General features: G+C 36.6%; 1 protein-coding gene across 1 annotated transcript; it reads left to right on the forward strand.

Moving 5' to 3' along the window:
- The first annotated feature begins 208 nt into the window (after window positions 1-208).
- On the forward strand, window positions 209-26,624 carry LOC149796979 (uncharacterized). The gene is made up of 8 exons (XM_089960316.1): window positions 209-415; window positions 12,016-12,205; window positions 14,081-14,184; window positions 15,242-15,376; window positions 18,320-18,499; window positions 23,486-23,592; window positions 25,366-25,495; window positions 26,335-26,624. Exons 1-8 carry the CDS (start codon window positions 358-360, stop codon window positions 26,373-26,375), a joined length of 945 nt encoding a protein of 314 aa, XP_089816442.1. The 5' UTR covers window positions 209-357; the 3' UTR covers window positions 26,376-26,624.

Genomic DNA, 26,624 nt, shown 5'->3' on the forward strand with positions numbered 1-26,624 from the left:
GTTGTTGGTATAGAGTAGCATTAGTAGTGTTAGTGTTCGTTACTATTGCTATCGTTGTGCTGTAGTTTTGAAAAGTCTTCACTAAGAAATAAGAGTAACGAAAATCCCTAGCGACAATAGTTGGCCTCGATTTCCCGTGATATTGGATATCACGGTCAGCTGACCGCTCTTACTCCTGATCCACGTCAGGGTTTCTCACCGTGACTGGCTTTGAATAATGTCTCTAAATGATTGCTCTTTGATCCGTTAACAGTAAAAGTATATCATTCATAGCGGTATTCAATGAGATAGTGGAACTGTTTCTTCAAAACAAACCAAGGCACAGACGTGACACATTTCAAGTTAAATAAAATTGACATGGGCTGGAATTGGTTGTGTGCGATGTTCATCTTATCTTCCTTGCTACCTTATTCAGGTAAACGTTTTTGCGTTACATATTATTTGTAAAATATAAAACTTTGAATTAATTTTCTTTAATTTTTTTCTCCCGCATGTTCGTGGTACATTTTTACAACCATTGCAGATACCTGTCCGTTGATAATTCCATAGTGCTATCAGTTAGAGATTTTTCTAATTACTTCAATATTGATTTTTTTTTTTAAAACTTCGAGTAAATTGTACCAAAAAAAACCCAAATGTTAGTACTATCATGCTTTCGCGTGTGACAGCCTTTTTTCCCCCCAAATATTTTGACATTATTTTAGTACAGTAATATAACTTCAAAGGCCTCTGGCTTGTGCGATGAGAGAGAGACAGAGAGAGAGAGAGATTGCACAGGCGTCCGCAGAAATTTCTTCAGGGTATGGAAAAGCCATTATTCCAAAGAGTGGGTGGGTGGGTGGGTGCAAACCAAAAATCGATGGGGCTATTTATATACTAGACAATATAATTTGCCTAAATATGGCCTATATGGGTGAAACTGGCTTCTCCGCCCTCCATTGCAGACACCCATGTTTGTGGGGTGGGGTGATATTGGTAATATTGCAAACTGGGTTCATTAACTGTTATTGCGTTGATTGTTTGATATTAACGGCACCTTTAACACATTATTTGCTAAACCAAGCTACGAAAATGGGAGACAGTAGTGATTCCCAAGACCTAACTGTTTCATGCTAAGAAAATGAGAGATAGTAGCGTTTCATAAGGACACAGAGGCAGCCGACACCGGCTAGCCTGGGAGGTTATAGAACCGAACCTGCGATCCTTGGATTGCAAATTTGACAACCTGCTGTGGTTGCTTTACCTCTCTCTGTCTGTCTGTCTGTCTCTCTCTCTCTCTCTCTCTCTCTCTCTCTCTACATATATATTAAAGTAAAACTAGGACAGAAGATAGAGGTTAGTAGACTGCTATTGTATTTCTTTCAACAAAGAGTTAAAATTTTATCTTTAAATAAAAAAGGTTACAAAAATATCTTACTCGAGACAATTGCGCTTGTAGTACTTTTTATCTTTGCTGCGCAACTGATCTTTATTGATTCAATGTCTGGGCAGGGTATTTAGAAATCCTGTCCCTGTAATATAAAAAATGTTTTTTTTCTTCTTTGTAATAAAACTAGTATTCCCTCTCCCAAGTCGACCACGGGATTCTCGAGTTATGCAGGGGCACTCGCAGCATTATTTTCGGGACGGGGTGGCCAACAAGTAGTGGGCAGCATTTCAGTTTTACAGATGTAGTCTAAAATCATGCTTGGAACTGAAATCCCCTATGCGTGGGCACCATTGAGTTAGGTATGGAAGGACTGGTGGCAAGAGTACCATGGATGGTCAAACAGTGTTCATGTGGAAACGATTTACACCGGATCACACGGGTAATGGCGTTGATCTCACCTCCCCATTCCCCGACAATATTTATCTGAGTCTAAAATTCCTAAAGTCTTTTATAACGTACACAGTGTTATATCTTCCTCCCCCTACTCTCATGATGGGGTGGGAGGATGGGCAGGGGTTATGCATGAAGTGTTTTATACAGTCGATTAGCAAAGACATGAAATAGAGACCGTAAATAAGTCTCAAGATGATGATATGCCTCAAGACGATGATATGCTGAAAGACTGAAGTTTGCTTGGGAGACTTAATATTCTTACAATGGTCAAGTTGATACCTTATTCTTCGCTATCCCAGTAGATTGGAACCTTGCATACTTAACCAAGATTAAGTCAAGGTTATGGTCTGATTAACAAATGGTGTGATACACGAGGCTATGGTCTAATTCAGAGGTCTCAAACATGCGGCCCGCCAAGCCTTCTCCAGTGTCCCGCAAAATGACGGTGTCAGAGGGATTTCAAAAGTGGTGCGGCCCTTGGGCCATCGAAAATGACCTCATGCGGCCCTCGGAGAGGTTTGAGTTTGAGACCCCTGGTCTAATTAAATGGTGTGATACCCGAGGTTATGGTCTAATTAATTAGTGGTCTGAGACATGAGGTCATGGTCTAATTAATTAGTGGTCTGAGACATGAGGTTATGGTCTAATTAATTAGTGGTGTGAGATATGAGGTTATGGTCTAATTAATTAGTGGTGTGAGATATGAGGTTATGGTCTAATTAATTGGTGGTTTGAGACACGAGGTTATGGTCTAATTATTAAATTATGTGAGACAAGAGGTTACGGCCAATGATTCAAGCACAGGAGAATTTCTTTAAGATTTTACACAGTATCAGATACAAATCTATTAGGGCATCGTTAATACGCTACATTATTACTTTGTTGTAATGTTGGCAAAGAGCCGCAGTTTGGTAGCTCATAAAAAGAAATGACATACATTTCAAATTTATTGTTTTGTTATTAAATGTGAACCCGTTCATTTCGAAAATAAGGTTGATTTGTTTATTTTAGTCCAAGTTAGCCACTATTACTTATCTCATACAACGATAGGTCTATATGTAAGATACCAACATTTAAAAAAGTACATATTTATCAAACGAAAAGCTCCGATTATTGATTTTGCTCTACAAAATAATTCTTTACTCACATAATGAACCGAAGAACTGTCCTTTTAAATTTCAAATATTTATTTTAAATCTAATATTTATTTAATGCAGCTTTGTTGTTGCCATTCTAAAACCCTGTGTTCGTTTGTTATGCCTGTATTGATTTTATTAAAACTTATATTGCTAAATGTACTTTGGACTGTTAAAGAAAGTACCCAGTTACCCATTTGACAAAGTGTATGACTTTATATGGAAAGAAATATCAGCCGGGGAATGTTCCATAAAGTTAAGTTGATTGCTTGAATCAGGATAATGTGTATTAGATGATTTTAAAAATTTTTTTTTTAAGGTTGACTCGAAAAGAGATTGAGATGTATATTCTATAGTAAGATTTTCGTTAAAAATACTGCTCCCTTTGACGCATTAGATTTCACTGATTGTATTTATTCATTCAACACAAGCTTTTGATTGTGGACAGTTCTATTGTATTTACGTGAAAAATGCTTTATCGGTGAAACGTTTTCTTTTGAAACACTTTTGTCTCGAATGATCGCTGTTTTAAAGGCTCTGACTAAGCACTGCTATTGATTGAGTAATGTACAGAAACAGCAAAAGGAAATAAATAAAACGTTTTCTATTCTGATTACCAAGAAAGACATATTGAGCCCATGTCGTTGTAATGGTACTGACCCTTCCTTTGTAATAATTTGTCAGGATGGTGAATTAACTTAAAAATGGATCATTATTGGTCTTTACAGTTTAAATAAATTAAAGCAAAGCATGTATAGAGAAACAGAAGACAATACATATGTTCAAGTTCAGATGGTATACAGTAATCAAATTGAACAATCTGGCATGTACATGTACCGTGTATAGTCGCGTATAAGTTGAGTCCCACTGCAAACTGCGCAGAACCAACTATGTTAGTAGTAATCGGTAGAATAAACTTCATACACTTTGATCTGCCGACTCATTATGCGATGGCAGATTAGAGTCTATGTTGTTTGTAGTTGGACTCTATTTATGAGCGTTTTTATACGGAAACTATGAATTTATGTAGACTATAAAGATAGTGTGGAGGATTTTGTTAAATTTGTGTGGGTTTAACAACATTTTTCAGCATATGATACATGGTGGCCAGTATATTTCGTGGAAGCTACTGGCAATCTTTCTATCACACCCCTTTTGGCCGAGCAGAGACTCGTACCTACGCGGACAGTGTGAGATGTCAGTGATCTGTAAAGGATTTGTAATTTTTTTTTTCTGGGGCACCAGACAGATGCCCCCCCATTCCTAATTACATAAATTATTTATGTGTTTTTGTATTCCCCCAGATATGTTGTTGTGTATTATTTCATCGTTTTTGTGACGTGAAATTAGGAGTTCGGGTATTTTTTCAATCCCTAGTGTTTCTATAGAGGAGTATCTCCGAGAGTGATTTTGATTATCCTTCTCGGTTAAACTTCCTCTTTTTCGTTTCCTCTGTGACCTTGCTAGGGTCTCCTACATCCCATGTTTGCTATATGTTTGTGCTATGGGTTATGTATGCTATAATATGTTTTTGTTGGGATAGCTTGTTGGATCAGATTCTTGTAGTGCATGAGTTTTCCTATTATATTCCGTAATATTATATAACGGAAGTTCTTTTTATATGTTTTGAATTTTGAAGAAAGGTGATATCCCCTTATTTTTTGAATCTTATTGATTCTTATGTATGTGATAAATCACCTTTCTTGGTTAGATTAGACTGAGCTCCATGAAGGGTTCACATTTTTTTTAATTATTATGCTTTTCCCCCGTGGAGCAGGTCTATCTTTTAATTAGAAATATCTCAAAATTGTTTCAATCGTAGTGGAAAAAAAAAAAAAAAAAAAAAAAAAAAAAAAAAATTTTCAGGTAAGTTTTTAAAATTTAAATTTAAGTTTAAAAACTCAATTTCAATTCCAAAAAATTTTATAGATATTAGTGATAGAAAGGATAGAGATTCAGTTTTTATATATTTATTTACAAGAGGGGTTCCTTTCCAGATTCTGCCATGGGCCTGTTCACTTCGCGTAGCGCCATGTGACATAGCCCCATGGCATCATTATCTGTACTTTCCCTCTTGAGGTATTCCCTATGTTAAAATTTAATTGGGCCACATTTCTTAATATTATTAACAATAAAACTTGAAATTTTATATATAGTTGCTTTACTAAAGTCACCATCAAGATATAGTATACATTGTGGTTTAAATTTACTCTTTAAGTTAATTTCATCAATTATTTTATTCCTATCACCTTCTGTTTCCTTACAGTGTAACATAACGTGTTTTTTATTGTATATTCCTATTTTACACAGCGGACATTTAGGCGGTACTCCGACCATGTGCCGTCTCGCTGCAACCTCTCCCGTCAACCACGCATCATGCATGTATTTGAAGGCGAGGCTTTGTATTTTTAAAGATCCTAATTGTGACCAGTGCCCCCATGCCTTTTTCCAGTTCACATATAAATTTTCTCGTTCAACTTTACTTAGTATATTTTTGGTTATGTCATTCCGAATCCATTTATATGAGAGTTTTTCGTCCTGGTCCCAAAATTCTTTTGTGTCCCTATATTTCATTAATAGATCTCTTATACTCTTAAATTTTCTAGGTGTTTCTAAAAGTTTCATTAATTTGTTATTTTTATATATTCCCTCCCTGTTCCGCAAAACAAAACCAAACCAATATATATAAATCCCCTCCCATGGTAATTTAGGTTCGTCACTCAGTCGTTTAAATCTATTTAATATATTGGTAACTTTTAAAATTATGGGGCTTGGTAACCCTATTCCCCCTGATTCTTTTGCCTTGTATAATGTTTCTTTTATAACATAATGTAATTTAAAATCCCATATATATTTAATTATAAGTTTATCTATATTATTTAAAATTATGTTACTTATGTTAGTAGACTTCATAATATAGTTCAAATTTGTATACATATATGTTTTGGCCACCTGTGCCCGTTCCATTAAACATAACGGCAGAAGTGCCCAGATATCGATATTTCTTTTTATCTCACATTCCATTTTTTTACAGTTTTCCTTTTCTTCATTTTTGCCAAAGTACACACCAAGTGCTTTAACGGTATCTTTAAACATATGGGCTGGTATGCTGGAAAGCCTACCGCGCCAGTTGCCTATCTCTAAAATTTCTGTTTTATCATGATTTATTTTTGACCCCGATGCTCTTCCAAATTTTTCATATTCCTTTATAAGGTTCTCAAAGGATTTCGGGTCCTCTAAAAAGTTAGTGCAATCATCTGCATGTTGTAACATTTTCACTTCCTCTTTGATATTTGGAACATTTATACCTTTAATTCCTTTGTTTAGTTTTACACTGATACTGAGCATTTCAATTGCTATCACGTATAATAGCATTGATAGTGGGCATCCTTGCCGCACCGATCTTTTAATGTCAAATTGTTCTGTCATGGCTCCGTTATTTTGAACTCTTGAAGTAATGTTATTATATAGAATTTTTGTCCATTTCCGGAAAGGTTCTCCGAAGCCAAATTTTTCCAGGACTTTTTGTATATAGTTATGCTCTATTCTATCAAAAGCTTTTTCTTGATCAAAAAGTACCATAGCAGCTTTCTGTCCCTTATTTTGTACATGTTCTATAATTGCAGTTATGCTTAATATGTTATTTTGTATGTCCCTATTTTTGGGCCCACATGTTTGATTTACATTTATTATTCCACCTATCCCCTTTTTTAGCCTATTGCTTAGGATTCTACTTAATATTTTGTAATCTGTATTAAGGAGGGAGATGGGCCTCCAATTTTTTAGTTCTTCCCTATCCCCTTTGCCTTTATATATTAAAATGATGATCCCTTCTTTCATCGTTTCCGACATTTCATTATTTCTTAAAAATATATTGTTATATAACCATTCAAGAATGGGCAACAGCTCTCTGCAAAATGTCATATAGAATTCAGCAGAGAGTCCATCTCCCCCTGGAGATTTTCCCTTATTCATTGCATTTATACTTTCTAAAATTTCTTCTTGTGATATAAAGTCATCACATATTTGTTTAAAATTATCATTAATTTTTTCACATGGTATATCTTGTAAGTAATCATCAATTTCATTCTCTGATATTTTTTGAGACGTATACAGTGTTGCATAATAGTTTTTAATATGATCCATAACTTTCTGTTTTTCTATTATTGTTGTTGTTGTTGTTGTGTTGATTTTTACCCTCTCCATAAATTTATCTCCCCCCATTCTTTTCTCTTCTCTTTTATATAATCCCTCTGCTTTTTTATATATCCCCGTAAATTTCCCTGCCCTAATTTCTCTACCCCTACTTTCTATTTTATTTATTTCTTCCAATCTGTTTTTTAAATTGGTCTCTATATCCTTAGCATTTGTTTTTTGTAGCTGGTATCTGATCGCTTCTCTTTCTGTTTTCAGTTTCCTATTTTTTAAATTACAGTGTTCAATCGCTAGTTTTTTTAGTTTGACTTTAAGTTTTTCCCACTCTAATATTATATCACCATATTCCTTATTCTTAAAATCTTCTATCTCTTTCTTTACTCTTTGTATAAAATCTGTATCTTTTAAAATTGAATTATTTATCATCCATCTTCCGTGCCCCCATTTTATTCTATTTTTAAAGATTACAGTCATATTAATAAGTTTATGATCTGATATTTTAAAATTTGTGATACTCGATTCTTTGTATACATTTTCATCATAGTTGTTACAGTAAAATTTGTCTAAGCGGCTTCCTTTATTTATTTTATAATTATAAGTATATTCTTTCCTTAATAAATTTTGTACTCGGTACACATCCGTTAATTTATATTTTTTGATAAAAAAGTCCATATCCGGTTTGATCCTAATATCGTTTGGCGCTAGATCCCCCTCCCTATCTATATTTTCTCCCACCCAGTTAAAATCGCCCCCTATAATTATATTCCCTGTTGCATATTTCTCTATATATTTATTTAAATTCTCTAAGAATATTTTTTTTGTTCCCTATTTGCTGGCATGTATACATTAATTATATGCACATCCTCTATTGTAATATGTATCATCCTACCGTTAAAAATCTTATCTACTTCTATTCTTTCCCATGTCAAACCTTTTTTATTTTTGATTAGAACTGCCACCCCTCCTTTAATATCTGTGTGTTCGTAATCACTAATTAATATGATCCCATTTAGGTAACTTTCCATTATTATTTTTATATTGTCTTTAAAACCGTTATGCGTCTCTTGTATTAACAATACATCATAATTTAGATCTTTAGGGAATTTAAAAATTTTTTCCCTATTTATACCATTTATATTTATAGACAAGAATTGTAAGTTTTTTCCTTCCATTCTTGTCTCTTCCAGGGTGTCGCTTTTTCCTTATTATTCTAAATTATTTAACAAATTATTATAATTCTTGTGTTATAAACTTGTTTGTGAAATGTCTGTAGGAGGGGCACTGGTTTCCCCACCCCCCTCTGATGTATTTGTACTATTTTGAGTTTCCCCTGCACTTGTCACTGTTGTTTGGATTGTACTCTCTGACTCTGTATTCATGGTTTGTATCGATTCTGTTGTTGTTGTTGTAATTACGTTCTCTTTCTCCATTTCCGTGTCATTTTCCGTTTCCAGTTCCGATTCATTTCGTCCCATATCATCTCCCTCGCTTTCCAGTTCTGAGTCTTCTTCTTCTTGTATTTTCTCTATTTCGGCCTCTATAGTTTTCTTTCCCTGTTTATTTTTCTTACGTTGTATTGCCTTCTCCTGTGGTGATATAGCTTCCGAGTTCCTTTTCGCCCTCTTTCTCTTGGGCATGGGCGTCGATGTCAAAGGGGTGTCTGTCTGTGGGCTATCTCCTAGTTGTATGTTCTCTAGGACACTAAATCTATTTTGTGTCGTTATCTCTTCTTCAATTTGTACACTCGCTTTTGCCGTTTTGTTTGGGCTCAGGTAGTTCTCCCACTCCAAAGTCTTGTGCCCCTCTATTTTTGTGATCTCTAGCTCGGGTAGTACTTGTATTTCCTCTTCTCTTTCTTTTTCTTTTTCCTCTCTAACCTGTCTTATCAGATTGAGGATCTCTTCCTGTTGCTTTTGTATTTGTTGTTGTTGTTGTTGTTGTTTTGGCTGCAGGGGTGCGGTTTTCTGCCCTTGTTCTGATGCTTTACTGGCATAGGTTTCTTCTTGATTTTTGGGTCTCTCCATTCCCCCTTGACAATCTCTAGGTCCATGACCTTTTTGGTGGCACAGGGGGCATACTCGATCTTGTTCGCTCCCCCTGTACCATGTTTTCAATCTGAAGCCCAAAACATAGAAGAAGATCGGGATCTTCTTGGCATCTTCTCTGCTGACATACAGAAGTCTATTTCCTGACTTGATTGGGGCGAAGCCCCACACAGTCGCCATTTTGTGTGTGACCACGCTCACTCCCGTCTTCTTTTTGATTTTATCCACCAATTCTTGGCTATCCACCTCCATGGGAAGTCCCATCACGTTGATTTCCGTCAATCGTGGCTCCATGGTTCTTATAAAGGGGGCTGCTTTGTAAACTTGGGCTGTCATCCCCTTTACACTTATTTCTCCCTCTTGTAATAACGGTATTCCTCCTTTTGGATAGATCACGAATTTATTGAGTCCTCCGTTTTGTAGGGCGTCAATCTTCCCTATGTCCATCCCCATATGATGAAGTGCCATCAAAACTTCGCTTTGTCGTGGCGGGTTGGTGGCGCCTTCAAAGTCTATGGTTTGACACCCAGCCGGGTGGTTCACTATCATCCTGTTATCTTCATACTCAGTATGAAAATACTGCCTGATCTTAGATCTGACTGGTTCAGTTTGACCTTCTGGATCCATTTTGTTTTCCTTTTTTTTTCATTTTGTTTGTTTTGAAATATGTGCGTGGGTTACACGATACTATTAGTGCGATATCAAAATCTTCTCTATTTGATTGTGTGATTTAGAGCCTGTCAACCCCTATTTCTTTTTCTCTAAATCTTATAGTGAAACTACAATAAAGCAAAATACATTTAACATAAGGTGCAAACAAAAATGTTGCTCCAAATACTAAGTGAATTCAACTCACTCTGCACTGTCACATATAAACCCAGCCGGGATTAATAATGTGCAGCGGTGCAGAGTAATTGAAATGTTTTGGTAAATGCAAATATCTAAATTATAAATATATGTTAGTATGAACAAACCTAATGTCCCTTTCTACCTCGCTTCAAGGATTTTCAGTCTACTTTGTCCTTGCTTGCTTTGTACGCGCCATTGCTATAACTGACTGTACTTCTCAACAAAGAGTGTAAAGGATTTGTAAAGGCCACTTGACCACAAAAGACCCTGTTTTTCTTAAAGCTTAAATTAGCCTAAGCCCCATATCCGCTGTTCCTATAAATTTCTGTCGCGTAGTTCGCAGATTATTTATGTACACGGGTTAGCGTCACTAAAGTTCGAGCATTACTCCTGCTCCTTAAGCATACGAAAGTGACACATGTCGAACGATTAACTCGTTACGATAGTAGTGTTAGAGATCAGTCAAAGATTAAAACATAATGAGTATTTTAATGGAAATTTGAAATAACTCTACCGCATAATGTCCATAGCCATGTCCACTGAAGAGCAAATATTAACGAAGATATAAACATACAAATTGAATAATGCGGATTGTCGTGAAAAATGCTGATAATTCGACGTAGAGCATCATAACCAGCTCAAGTATATTGAGTGTAGGTTCTAAAAAAGATGTTGTTAGTCACAGAAAAAATTTCAGTACACTGAATAAAACAGTACTTTATGAAAAAAAATTGTTAGAAACACTTCTTTCAGAAGAAAATACTGGAAACATAATAGATCAATTTTTTTTTTTTTTTTTGGGGGGGGGGGAAGGTAAATATCACTATAAAATAATAGCCAACCATTCTTTCAGCAATCTGATTAAATTCAGATTTGGAGATCTTCTTTTAAGTCAAAATGTTTCTTTAAGCAAACTTTCGCCATTTTTCTGCGGGATATTTGCCGATGGTATATCTCGCTATACTTACTTGTAAAGAAAGAGACTCGTACTAAGAAAACGAAGAATGTGTTTTTAATTTGTAAATTCTGTATATTTAGTGGGTCAATTTTTTTTTCTTTAAATTTTTTGCATTTTATTTTGTTATCGTTCCCGATATCTATAATTAAGTAAGTTTTCAGCTGTTGTCTGAATCAAGGATATTGATCAGTTGGTGTGTAAAAAAGCCCTGTTAATGTGTTTTCCAAATGATGGTTAATTGTCTTTAATTCTGAGTGCTAAATAAACAGCCACAATGTTGATTGATTGAGAGAGAGAGAGAGAGAGAGAGTTAATTGTCTTTAATTCTGAGTTCTAAATAAACAGCCACAATGTTGAGAGAGAGAGAGAGAGAGAGAGAGAGAGAGAGAGAGAGAGAGAGTTAATTGTCTTTAATTCTGAGTGCTAAATAAACAGCCACAATGTTGAGAGAGAGAGAGAGAGAGAGAGAGAGAGAGAGAGAGAGAGAGAGAGAGATAATGTCTTTAATTCTGAGTGCTAAATAAACAGCCACAATGTTGAGAGAGAGAGTTAATTGTCTTTATTTCTGAGTGCTAAATAAACAGCCACAATGTTGAGAGAGAGAGAGAGAGAGAGAGAGAGAGAGTTGATTGTCTTTAATTCTGAGTGCTAAATAAACAGCCAATGGAGAGAGAGAGAGTTAATTGTCGTTAATTCTGAAAGCTAAACAAGCAGCCACAATGTTGAGAGAGAGAGAGAGAGAGAGAGAGAGTTGATTGTCTTTAATTCTGAGTGCTAAATAAACAGCCAATGGAGAGAGAGAGAGAGTTAATTGTCGTTAATTCTGAAAGCTAAACAAGCAGCCACAATGTTGAGAGAGAGAGAGAGAGAGAGCGTCGCGAAATTATACAACTACAGTAACGACGTAGAGTCGGAAGTTCGAAATTCTATCAACGCGAAAATGGCCCGTTATGCAGTAGTGTATATACACCTAAACATAGAATAAATAATCAAATGGTTTCTTCATTTATATGCATTTATTTGCTTTATATGGTGTACAAACATTTTCAGATTCGGTATGCACGTTTCCAAGCATATTTTCTGGAACATGGTGGGATAGTAACCGGGGTTTGCTGACCTTCGGTCCCGAAAATATAAGTGGACTGTCCTTGACCATTTACGGCACCGATCTGCAGAATTGGGACTGTTGGCTGGTTGACGGGTTCCAGGGAAAAAATGACGGGGGCACAGTCATCATAAAGTGAGTGCAATTTCTGGTTATGGTGTTATAAATACTTCATCCATGTGACATATTATTCATGAAATAAAGGAATACATAGCTCTGAAATGTGAAGCAAACAATACGACAGTGGACTTTCATTATGCAAATTTTTGGTCAGTATTCAAAATACACTGAGAGCTGTACATATAAAACGTTATTATAACCACTTTTAATATACATTTCACTGTTAGATATTGAAATATATCACATGGAGAAAAAATATATTGGTGAAATCACCTTTATCGCCAGTGATTATATCACTTTTGGAACTACGTTTTTCTGCCCGTATGTTTGTTATTCAAACATGTCCATGTATTTCCATATTTAAGCCTATTTCAGTTTTCTTCTGTTCCTTATCTCCTACCTTTTCCAAAATTTTGATGCAATTATCTTAAAATGTGTCAGCTGTAGAACTTCTAGTATATATTTTTGCAGTCAATGAGCTGCCATCAAGAACGGTCTAGAAACGAACTCCAAACAGCAAAATGGTAGACTCAGTATCAACTTTTTAAAATAATTATTTTCTGCGTGAATAATAGAAACTGTCTGTGACTGAACTTACATGACCTGTTGCTATGTGTCACCCATACATTATCATGTGCCTGCATTACTATACGACACATGGAACATATTTTTATTTCTAGAAACAGTCGTGATTAAATATACTAAAACAATTCTTAGGTAGCAGCTTTAACTCAGCTAACAATCATGCTTGAAAACGATTTATAAATCGAACGTTGATTAGTGTTGATCGCAAGCCGAAATTAAGTAACCACCGAAAACTGGATACAGATACAGGATCTGCTTCAGAGTCAGACTGCAAGCTTGCTAAGGTCACAAAATGTTTACGTTTACATTTGAATGTAGAAAAAAACACCCCTCCACAAAAGACCCCCCCCAAAAAAAAAAAAAATATAAAAAATAAATAACGAACGAAAGTAATCACAAGCAAACTCAAACTCATTGTAATATTATGTTTAACATCGCAATCACAATCATGTCTGAAAACAATGGAGAAATCAGGCATTGATTAGTGCCGATTGCAAACTGAAATTAAGTAACAAACGAAATTATGGCTCAGAGTCTTTGAAAAAAATGCAAGCCAACCATTACACAAAATTTCACACCTGAATGCAGAAATAAACCAAAACAGTAGACAAAATCCTTACAAGTAAGCTCACAATCATTAGAATATGTTCTTCAAATGGCGTTACACCCTGAAGCCTGTCGCAGCGTTCCACATCAGCAACGTTGTTCGCCATGTTCACTGTATCAGTAAGCGTTAGAACTGTGTTGGTAAAAAATATAAAGGTCCTCAATTTTACATGAAAACATTAATTACATTGACAAAATATACAATTTGAAGCACTATACATACAATTTAAGTTTGTAAAAGGTCGGTGGATAAAATTATTGTATAAATTTAGAACTTCTTTTTACCGATAGCCGTTAATCTCATTTACACAGAATGGAGAAACAACCTCTTTTCAAATCGGAGATTTTAGCCCCCCCCCCACATATAACAAAAATAAAATTACGTTTTCTGAGTAGAAATAAGGAAATATTTAACGACTGAAGTAGAAACGTTAGTATTGTCACGAGTGGTCTCGCAACTCGTGACAATATATTGTTTCCACTTCAAACGCGAAATATTTATTGATATATATACTAAATAAACCTATATTCCTCCATTATTTCTTTTAGAAATCGTATAATTTCATATTTATATCAATGATTGAGAAATGTTGATGTAAAATCGTAAAACCATAACATATTAATATGCACATGAACAGGTCATTAATGTGTCTCTATGTGTGGCCTGTACTAATGTTTTCAAATTATTCTTTATTTTAGAGCCAGGGATTTCATAATTGCCTTCGGCGTAAACTTCTACGTCTACCTATGTTTAAACCTGACCAGGATTTCTGATTATTCGTTTTATTACTACCAGATGTACGGTGAGTGTTGATTTCGTGCATATAAGTTACAGGATCATGATGATGATAATCTGTAAGGTTCACAAATCTTTACTGAAAAAGTACCCAAATCGATACAGTTTTGGTAACTGTCAGAATCTGCACAAGTTTCATACTTTTCCCTTTAATCTACGTACCTAACTGTTCGCTAATCCATTAATTTTGTACAACCATTCATCTGTCTTTTGTTTAAAATGGTTCTGGCTATACTTTATTGATTTTCTTATAAAGATCACCATTTTAAATATCAAGAGCAAACGCCTTGATAATCTACACCAGGTATGTGCAACTTCCTTCAAGGGGGTGGGGGGCAGACCAAATTTTACATGTGCCAGTATGATGTAAATGTAACTACATGTATATAAAACAGTTTCAAGACCAGATGCCCATCTGGATGCCGCTTGCACATGCCTGATAAAAAACATAGGTTATTTCAGGTGTGTTAAATTTAATTTTTTCCATACAAATGTATGCGTCTTCAAAAATTTATTTGGGAATTTGACTCTCCGCCAAGCGACGTAAATTTTGTTGAGACACGATTTAAATATAAATATTAGTACACTAAAACAACTTTGTGAATAATGTAAATTCTTTATAAAATATACAAGAAATACGATTAGAATAAGTATGTTGTTTAATGCCTGGGTTCATATGTCGATTTACCTCAATAAAAAATATGTTCCACGTTATTTATATTTTGCATTTTTGCAACTGTCAGTGATTGAATGTTACTGGCTATTATTGGCTTTTAACTTGTTAACACGAAATGATTTGTATTCTGTATTTATCATTGTTTACAATGACTATATATGCATCCATCTTCAGTTTGTATGTCCAGGTTGTTAATGATGGATGAGTTTTAAATCTCTTATATTGCAAATCTCGTTTAAACCTCGTATATCATCAAATCTCATTTCAATCTCGTGTACCGACAAATCTCGTTATAACGCCATATTTGTATGTGGACAAATATTGGCTTTCTAATGAGAGTAGGCTGCTTAAATTAGATTAGATAGTACAATATATTTTTTACTTCTAGGCCGCCAGACCAATGCTAACAACGAGCGAATTTTTGTAACCGACGCTAATGAGGACAAGCTAACAAAGGGTGATATTTGCAAGACGCAGGTAGATCCTGGGTTTGCTGCTGAGTTTAAGCTTCTGTTGAAAGAAGGTAAGATATATTTCTATGAAAATATATGATATAGTTTTTTTCTTATGTTTCTCTGCCACCTTGGGGGATTAGGTCCTTGACTCTACCTTGCCAGCGGACCTGGTCCTGGGCTGTTCCCGTTAGTTCAACCCACGTTGTTCTGGCAGCCTAGATCTATTCCTCTGCCTAACTGTGTCAGGTCTTCTTTGGTCTGTCTGCCTTTCTCTTGCGTTGGGGGTTCCATTCTAGGGCATGCATAGTTACTATTTGGCGGCTTTCGCAGGGTATGCGCGATCCACGGCTTCCCCATTTCCTTTTGGAGTGCTCTTGGTGAATAGGCCTCTGGAGGGTGGTTTCACACACGGTTTTAATGATCTTTGCAGATCGTCTGTGGCCATTGAATATGTCGACGAAGGGGAAAATGCAGCTGTTCATAAGGGATTCCACTTTCTTGGAGGTTGTTTTAATCACCCCCTTGGTCCCCGAGCAGGACAGACTTCACATTTGTGTTGAACAGTCGGATCTTGTTCTTTTTACAGAGGGGCAATGAACTACATATGGTGCATTTTAATTGCTTAAAAAGAAATCCGCGTTCCATAAAACAGAAGGCCCATTTACTTATTTCTTTGTCGGCTTGTCTACTGTCCTGGATGCATTCAATGCCATCATATTAAGTAGGCGTTCAGCTTTACAAAGGCGACGCTAAGAATTCATGCAGAATGGCTGGATCATATCAAATGTAAAAGGAAACTCATAAAAGATTAGTAATATTAACAAAAATACTGCATGTTCGTGATACGCCACCAACTATAGGGTAGCATTTTATAATCATTCACAATTAATCGTACAGTCAAGTAAAAGTATTTAACTCTTTACTCCTTCTTTCTGTCTCTCTCACTCATATATTTTCAAATCTACTTATCCGTCTTCCGATACAAGTTCAAATTCGATTGCGGCAAGCTGAAGTTTTCAAAGTTCATAAAGCTGAGAGACGGATCCAAGATGAGGGAAATTTTATTTAACGTCGATAGTCTTGGTAAAACACAGTAATTCTGTGTGAACTTATTTATCGACAAGAGTTCGGGTTTAGTTCATAATAGTAATGTTCTGCAAGTTTTATATCTTGGAACTCACTACAGTACATATATCAACACCTGTATTTATCATTTATGGCACATCACTCTTATTCATACCTGGCTACAGTTTCTTTCATCTACTGTACGTGTCATTTCCATCATGTAGTCAATGTCTGTGCCAGTCTCACATTTTCTAGCGCAGGCGTGATAATGTGAATATTTACTATTTAAAGCAAGTTGTGACAAATAAGGACGAAATATTTATATTTTAACCTATCAGCTACATTGCAAACATTGATATTTGTACGCTCAATGATTCGCTGTCTTTCCAGTCCTAAATTAGACAGTTTGTCAGATTGCCGATTCTGAACAATTGCTTTTTAAAGATTGATATGTTGTCATGTTGCTGATTTTATGGGGTGTATGCGTTAATTGCTAAAAATACAAATCGTGAGAGTTCTTTGACATATATGTGTTTGGAAACAACAGGTATTCGTCACCAACGATTAACAACCAGGAAGATTTCGTTCACAACGTGATTGATTTTAGGAAAATTATAGCTCTTACCGGTGGCTTTTCTGATATACTGTTTAAAAGATAATTACAGGAGACTCAATATATACTGCTCAGCAAACAATTACATGGACAAAAGTAAGTGTTCTCAAATTATTTTCTATAGTAGGATTCTCAAATATTTGTATGCATACATGTCTCACCAATTTGAAGGTGAATAAATGATAATTGTTAAGTGAACGGATAAGATAAATGTTCACTCAACCTTTGAGTTTTGGGTATAATTAAATCATTACAAACATTCTTGCCTTAATTTTCTCTATCTCTCTTAAGGTCTTTCTATTTCCAAAATAATTTCTGCATATTCTGCATAACCTTTTATCTGTCTATATACATGTACATATCTTCTTTGCTCTTACATCTACATCTGCATTTTAACTCTTTTAAATCTGTCTGTCTGTCTGTCTGTCTGTCTGTCTCTCTCTCTCTCTCTCTCTCTCTCTCTCTCTCTCTCTCTCTCTCTATATATATATATATATATATATATATATATATATATATATCCATTTTGGGATATTGTATTTGGGACAGGCTCAAATTTTTCCAAGGGAAAGTTCAGATTTCCAGTAAGGTGAGATCCAGGGTTGTGACACGTTCGTTCACGCTTGCTCTTTCGATACCGCCATTGTTCATGATCTAAATCGCATTAAATTTAGAACAATAATACAAGTTAAACAACAACATTACTCTTCCCTCTATGAAAAATCGTGCATAAACCACTAAAATAAATATCATCAGTATTTACCACAAAGTAAGCTTTTAATGTATCATCTATTAGATTGTCAGAAAGTTGAATTTGAAGTCACAAACGGTGCACGCTCTTGTTAATAATTTGTAATAAATATTGTTTATGCGGTCGAGAAAGTTTTTGCATTTATATAGTAAAGATTTGGACTAAGAATGAAAGTCAAAAACATAAAGAATTTATTTTAGTTAGCGGTACTCTCATGCCTCCATTCAATAATTTAGGCTCCCTACGATTCGTTCCCTTGCTGCACGTGAAAACCTCAGCTTAATCTGATAATATCACACATCACATCATCACAAATCTATTTGCGTATTTTTCCGTTATTACATTTAAAGCACGAAGTATATTAGATGTTAAACGATTTCATTTAAGAAATATAAAGCATGCCAATGTCTGAATTATATTTCACACAATTATACGTTCATGACCTATGCCAACGAAAGTTGAAGCGCGGTTTTATATATGTGTGTAGCGCATTATGACAATTTTTCATGAATTGAAACAAAACTAGAGGAAAAAATACTTGACAATTGTATCTTTTAATAAGAAGCCATTTTTATTTCACAGGCAGTGAATCTGACGCGAAGCAGGAATTGCCAGACCAGTTGCTAGGAAACTTTGAATACACCTTTATCGACACAAGTGGAAGTTATTGCAGTAGTCCCGCGGGACAGATGGAAACTTGTGGTGACAAGAAAACTATGGTCTTCAACTACACAAAGTGCAATAGAGAAATAGCTTATTCAAGTAAGTAATTGTTAAATTACATACATGCATACATACATACATACATACATACATACATACGTCGCAAAGAAGTCCGGCAGCATCCCAGGCGACTGAGCAGCCAAGTTTAGGTCAGCACGGCTCAACCTAGTAAGGGTAGAGACTAGAAACGGTGTCCAAAAAATTACCTGTCGTATAGACTAACTAGCCGGATAACCGCAGTTGGCAGTTAACCCTAAATGCGGTTGATACCATAAGCATAAACAAGTCAAACTCATTCTCGGTACATGGAACGTACGCACACTCATGGACAAAGAAAATACACCCAGGCCACAGAGAAGAACAGCTCTCATAGCCAGAGGGCTGGGTTATATAAGATTGATATTGCTGCTCTTAGCGAGACAAGTCTAGACGATGTATGATCTGTCTGCGAACCCGAGGGTGGCTACACCTTCTTCTGGAAGGGGAAAACAGAAAACGAATAAAGAATCCACGGAGTCGGTTTTGTCATTCGTAGTGCACTTTTGCGTCAATTCCCAGTGGTTCCTACGCATGTGAACGAACGCTTGATGCAACTCCGTGTCCCCCTCTCCAAATCATAGTTTATCACCATCATCAGTTCGTATGCCCCCACGTTGACCAGCAGCGAAGAAGACAATGAGTCCTTCTACAAAAGTCTCGATGCCCTCTGTAACAAGATAATCGGGTGGGATTGCGGATCTACAACATAACACTTTTGATGGTGATACAAATACAATGTTTAATAACGAACGACTTGAATGAGCAATTAATTATGATTAATATGTGCGTGTATATGATTCAAATATTGGATCAATTAACAGCGCCCACCAATTTCGGTCAGCAACGCCCGATCACCTGCTATTCGACCAGCAACACTGTTTATTCATCTCTACGGCTGCTATGATTCAGCTGCTATGGTCGCCTTCTATAGTTAGCTCTGTAGCTGGCATCACGTCGACTCCGATCACTCCAAAAACTCGGATCGCTCCAGTATCTCGGGTCAGTCCGACCACTCCGATCACTCTGGTTATTCTGTGATCACTCGGATCAGCTGAAAATACATCTAACACCGTGTATTATGCATGCCCCAGGCATATACGATAAAATGTAATGACGTTATATACGGTAAGTTATACAGATTACATTATCGGCACAATTACAAAACAACAAACAGGTTCAGAAGTAAACATAACCGTGCCCGACAAGAATCCCATGGCACTAAACATTTCTTAAAAAATGCAGCTTTATATTGCTGATATAAATCCCTTGTTAAGTCACAAACAAGAATATAAAATATTTGAATTACATTAGTTAAACCGAAGCTACATAGCAAACATACAAAAATAAACGTGGTAGTATAATAGCTATAACTTATACACATTAAATTAATAATTCACATACTTCTACAGCTGAAGACGTGCAATTCCTTAAAGAAGACTGCTCACTGACAAGACGTTACGTAATGTGAAGATTTAATCTTACGCTGCGGAATTTATACTCGGACGAAGTCGTCATACATTGTTCCTGCGCTGAAAGCATTCGGTTTTTCCCATTGAAAGAATTTCTCAGAGGATGAACCGAACTCACTATTTCGAAATATTGTACAATATACATAAATCATCCTCGGTTATCTTTGTACACAAAAAAGGCAAGGGTACATGTATTTAATAAATAAATAAACGGATTTATATAATTGCATGACACCCTCGTAAAAGCTACCCCAGCTTGCTACAAACTCGCCGTACCTGGCGAATTTAACGTCAGAGTGGGCCACAACTACGAAAGCTGGAATGGAGTATTGGGACAGCATGCAATCGGAAAAATGAACACAAATAGACTGCATCTACTGTCGACGTGTGCAGAGAATAATCTGACTATCTCGAACACACTCTTCCGTCAGAAAAGCAAGTATAAGGCGACTTGGATGCATCCCAGATCCAAAAATATGGCATCTGGTCGACTATATCATAGTCCGTAACAGAGATGTCCGCGATGTACGGATAACAAGAGCCTTGAGGGGATCCGAGTGCTGGACGGACCACCGATTAGTCAGGGCTATCTTTGATCTCAACATTGTTCCGCCACAGCGCAAAAAGACGAAGCTTACGCGAATCAAGTTCAACACTGCAGGGCTAAACCAATCGCAGGTGAGAGAGCAATATCGAGCTCACATTGAAAACCTACTGACTGCGCACGGACCTCCAACTGATGACCCAACCTCAAAGTGGAATCAGCTCAAGGACTTGTTGAGTGAGTCTGCGAAGGTCATCCTAGGACCCAAAAGAAAAGTCCACGAAGACTGGTTTGACGAAAATAAAGAAGTGATAAGCATCATTCTTCATCAAATGCGAGAGACCTATATAGAATGGCAGAACGAGGTTGACTCAGTCTCAAAACGTGATCCCTTCAAACATCTGCTTAGCAATGCCCAGAGAGAACTCCGCATTATGCAAAATAGCTGGTGGGTCCGCAAAGCAGATGAAGTCCATCATTACGCATACACCAACAACTTGACATAGTTTTTCAGGTCCTTGAAAGATGTCTATGGACTGTCGAAAGCCTTCAGCACCCCGCTAATCTCTTCTGACGAGATCACACTGCTCGAGGACAAAGAGAGTATCACCGAAATGTGGAAGGAACACTTCTACAACCTACTGAAAATGCCCTCCATCGTAGATTATTCAGCGTCAGACGCAATTGTCCCGAAGACAACTATCTCGGACCTGGACTTGCCCCCTACCACGGAAGAAGTCGAGCTAGTCATCAAAAAGATCAGCTCTGGCAAGGCACCAGGCGCAGATGGAATCTCCGTTGAACACTTCAAAGCAGCTGGTCCTAAGGTACTTGAGGCACTGTACATCATCCTGATCAGCAATTGGGAGGAGGAGTCCATGCCACAGGAGTTCAAAGACGCAATGATTGTCACCGTATACAAAAACAATGGAACAAAGCTGACAACGAAAACTATCGAGGCATATTGCTCCTGTCGATTGCAGGCATGATTATGGCGCGCGTATTTCTCAACCGTCTGGTCGGTAATGTCTCGGAAGCCATACTGCCTGAGGCCCAATGTGGCCTCAGACCAGATCAGAGCGCGATCGACATGATCTTCACAGTGAGACAAATACAGGAAAAGGGCATTGAACAAAACGTTAACTTCTACGATGTCTTCTTAGACCTCACACAGGCATTCGATACGGTCAACAGGGATGCACTATGGGTCATCTTAGCACGAGGCGGTTGCCCTAGAGTGTTCATTAAGATGATCCTTAGAGTGTTCATTAAGATGATTCGACTTTAACACGACAGCATGACTGGACTCGTTCTCTCCAACCCATTCAACGTTTCTAACGGCATGAAGCAGGGTTGCGTTCTTGCCCCAGGATTATTCAACTTATTTTGTACATGTGTCCTGCAACCATGCTACACGTGATCTCCAGAAAGGAGTGTACATAAAGTACAGACTGGATGGCGCTCTCTTCGACTTTCGCCGACTGATGTCCTGTCCAAAACAACGTAAAAACCTATTCTTTAATCTCTTTTAGCGGATGACTGTGCTCTCATGGCACACACGGAAGCAGATCTCCATATCAACGTTACTCGCTTCGCGGAACCCTCGAGACTCTTCGGACTCACTATCACCAACCTGACCCAGGCACCATAACTCGCCCCCCGATTGGTCTATCGAAGACATCCAACTGATTGCTGTCGATCACTTCAAGTACCTTGGAAGCATCAAATCTTCCGATGGATCGCTAGACAAAGAGATAACGGCGCGCATTAGCAGCGTCAGTCAATTATTAGGACATCTCCGCTTTCGCGTGTTGAGTCACAGGAATATTAAACTGTCCACCAAAATACAGATATTTAAAGTAGTTGAGATAACTAGCTTCCTATATAGATGTGAGACCTGGATAACATACAAGAAGCACATAAATCAACTTGAGCGCTTCCACACGAGAGTCCTGCGCTGGATTATGGGTGTCAGATGGCAAGACAGTGACAAACCTTAAGGTGCTGGATAGAACAGGCTTAACCAGTATCGAAGCAATGGTCTTGAGAGCCAAACTCCGGTGGACGGGTCATGTCATCCGTATGGAGTAGTCTCGAATGTCACGTCATATTTTGTATCGAGCTCTATCTAGTGGACACAGAGAAATTGGTCGCCCGAAGAAAATATTCAAAGACTCCATCAAGGACAGCCTGAGATGATGCTCGATATCTGTGACAAACCTCGAGTCCCGCGCGAATGACAGACCTGGCTGGCGTGCAGCTGTTAGTAATGGGTGCAAAACCTTCGAGGGTGACCTCAAAATGAAAGTCGCCGACGCCAAGGAAAGCAGGAAGGCCTCATTGTCAAGAACCAACCCATGCCTCCAGTGCACACATTGCTCCAGGACATGCGCATCTTGTATCGGACTCATCAGCCACATCACATGAGGATCCATCAGCGAAGAGCAGAGCAGGATTGACTACATCGAGCCCGATGGTCGACCAACACACACACGTACATACATACATACATACATGCATGCATGCATGCATGCATACATACATACATACATACATACATACATACATACATACGTACATACATACATACATACCTGTGTGTGGATGTTTGTATCATCGGACCTCAATTACAAAACACGACTGAGATAAATAATGTCTACAACTTAATTAATTTATATAAAAGTTTCATTTCTTTAATTTTATCTATTATCATATCATATATGACTTTTAGCATTAGAATCAGATTTGATGGGACTTTGATTAAAAAGCTCTATTATTATTAATTTTTTTCTTCATCTCTGTTTTCTCTTTCTTTTCTGTGCGATCAAGGCAAAAAAAACTAAACAACGTTTCATTTGGATAAATCATAAAAGGGTTATTCCTTTATTATGAACTAAATTAAGTTTCCTTGAAGGATATCTTTCCTCGACTCATGTCAAAATATATACTGTTCACACAGATTTTCATTTTCAGCTTCCGGAAACCTAAGCTGCGTGGCTACCTTACAAAAAGCGTCACACATATACGTCATGACGTACAACCCTGACCCTGCTGAACCATCTTACAGGTTTGCCTGCTTTGTAAGTATTTTATGTGTATTAAAGAAATTTTGCTATTTTCAGACCTATCGTGTCATTTAAAATGTGGTTTATAAAATAATATACTGTTTCAGAACCCGTCACGAACTGAATTCTGGGTTTCATAGAAGAACATTTATCAAGTGAAGAAAAGCACCAGAAACAAATACACTAGTATCATTAAACTCATCAGAACCCTGGAGAAATATATTGGGAGAATTAGTATTATAGATTTAAACTGATCACAGCCCTAACTTAAGCGGCCTCAAAAAGAATTCATATCGTGTTCTAACGAACAGGTGTTTATTTTGGGTGGATGGTTTCACAATGTTATATAAAGGACAGGTGTTTATTTTGGGTGGATGATTTCAAAATTTGATATAACGGACAGGTGTTTATTTTGGGTGGTTGATTTCAAAATGTGATATAAAGGACATGTACTTATTTTGAGTGGATGATTTCAAATGTGATATAAAGGACAGGTGTTTATTTTGGGTGGTTGATTTCAAAATGTGATATTAAGGACGTATACTTATTTTGGGTGGATGATATCAAATGTGATTTCTTGAAAAAACTGTTCGTGTTCCATATAAAGGGAAAACGAACTGTGTGTGATATACACTTTTTAACTGTAACATATGTAGAAAATTAGGTATTTAGGGAAGTTTTGTTTTCTTTAACTCTTGTAGTTTGGCGATTTCTTTTTCACAATTGACGACTTTCGTGATACACATGATGTGATTATTCGTGTAAGCTTCTCACTTGTGACAGCAGTGTTGTTTGTACTTGTAACGTTATTTAATCCGTTCCGGTTATCCGACCAGGTGATAGTCGGTTTAAAGTAAGTCAGTTTAATAGTTGCTAGAAAGTCTGGATTTTAATTTGGATATAATTTGATTTCATATGAAAAATTACACGTCTTATCAGTATATCTAAATATCCTGATACAGGTTTTTGTTAACATAGAAAAGTATTTGTTATTTCGGTGTCCTCGGATGTTTCATTTCCTTTTATTTTTGTTTTCTTATTTTGTTAATATTAATGATTACTTCAGATAATTTTTTGAATTTTCTGTGAAATCACCAAGATGAATTCGTGTCCAATCCCAGATTGTTTGATAAAAGGACAGTCAAATACGTTTAAAGCAAAACAAAACGGTGAAAAACTGTAGGTTCTCTGTGGAGTTGGACAAATCTGACAGTCTTATAAAATGATTCCTCGTGTATCTCAAAACTCTGAATTCATCTTCATTATTTACTATACAGTTTAAAATCGTTGTTCTGTGTGATTTTCGTTTAACAGTTCCAAAATGAACTTTGTGACATTAACAAGTCGGTAGACGAGTGTATAACGACGATAGATAGACTAAATATGATTTAGTTACGTAACACACACACACACACACACACACACACACACACACACACACACTGGTTACTTTTGTAACCTCAAATAATCGATGTGAATGTTTGAAATGAACCGGCTATACCTTGCTTAGACATTCCTTTTCTTTTAAACCATTTTCTTCTATCTTGTTATAAAAAAATGTTTCACCACAGACAAATTTTACTAGAAAATGTATCTTTGTTTTTTGTTTGAGTAACAATATAAGCTCTTACTTTAATAATTATTAATTAATGACTATTGGCTTGCATGCAATTTATATTGTAACCTTGTAGCTTCAAACATTTGGGGATACAACATTTAGTGGCTATATATTGAGATATTTTCAGGAGAATCTTCAAGTTCTATCACAAATTTATGTTTCGTTCCTAGGTTGTATCATCTGATGGAACAAGTGCGTCCTATGTGTACAAAAACTGTTCACCCAATCAATCACCAGATACATTCTCACTAGCTTCGGACGGCAATTCTACCGGAGGAAAATTGTCTCTGAAAATCAATGGTCATTATAACTTTATAATGTCTTATAGGATGTTTCATTTCAGTAACAAAATGGAAGTAAGCTGAGATGTTTGTAAACATTCATTACATGAGAGAGAGAGAGAGAGAGAGAGAGAGAGAGAGAGAGAGAGAGAGAGAGAGAGAGAGATTGCAGGAGTTAATTGATTTTAGTGTATATTTAATCTAAATTATTTGCTGCTCACTTTCTAATTACATTGCGTATAAACACGAGGTGAGCATATCAGTCGGTCATTGCCTTTCTTGTAAATATTTGCCTTCTACAGCTACTTCGCAATCCTTAAGTCGATGCAGTGGCAGTGGTTATTTCTGACTAAATTGTGTCTTGGATGGCCTCTGGAATAAGCTTAATTGTAATAACTACTGACTACATTCTGTAATCATTAAAATCGTGCTACTAGTTACAAGCAAACTTTTGTATTCCAGTTCTGATGCAAGACAATATAATCCTTGTTGGTATTGACTTCTAGTACTTCTGGCTAGATAACAGTGAAATTCAATTTTTCATTTAAGCCCATGAATGATTTCATCAGTTACCTGTAGCCATTTCTATGCTGTATTTATTGTGTTGCCAAATATATCCTATTGTCTGTAGAGAATTCAATCAAAATTTCTTTATCACGGCTTTTCCATAAAATAATCTCACTCGGACAGGTAGCAGTTTATAAAAACCTACTTTTAGACTGCTCCTCAGTTCCGTTGCCTGTTTCATTCCTCATCCCTTCCCTCTCAACTTGGTCATCCTCTCCACATATTTATAGTTTTTGTTTGTCTGATAGTTTTAGATTATTTGTTGACACCATTTTTAATTTCTATTTTCAGCTACCTGTTGTAAGTATCTGCCAGCAGTAGACAAGCGATGACATGTTAACTCATTTGCCCCGGGTGCCACCTTCGCGCACCATGATATTGTACCATAATTCGGAGCTCTGTGACGCCAACGTCTTTAACAATATACCAAAGCGGGCGGTATTGCATAGAAAAGAAAAGAAAAATATGTAGTTTTACAGTGATACCAAATAATGTCGACTTTCTGCTGATATTAAAAAATACTGCCAAAAAAAACCCCCACGTTTAAATCTAGCCGAAAAAATATAAATTTTGAGACCCGA

This window comes from Sinohyriopsis cumingii, chromosome 6 (genome assembly GCF_028554795.1).
Source record: "Sinohyriopsis cumingii isolate HCF-2022 chromosome 6, ASM2855479v2, whole genome shotgun sequence".
NCBI classification, from domain to species: domain Eukaryota; kingdom Metazoa; phylum Mollusca; class Bivalvia; order Unionida; family Unionidae; genus Sinohyriopsis; species Sinohyriopsis cumingii.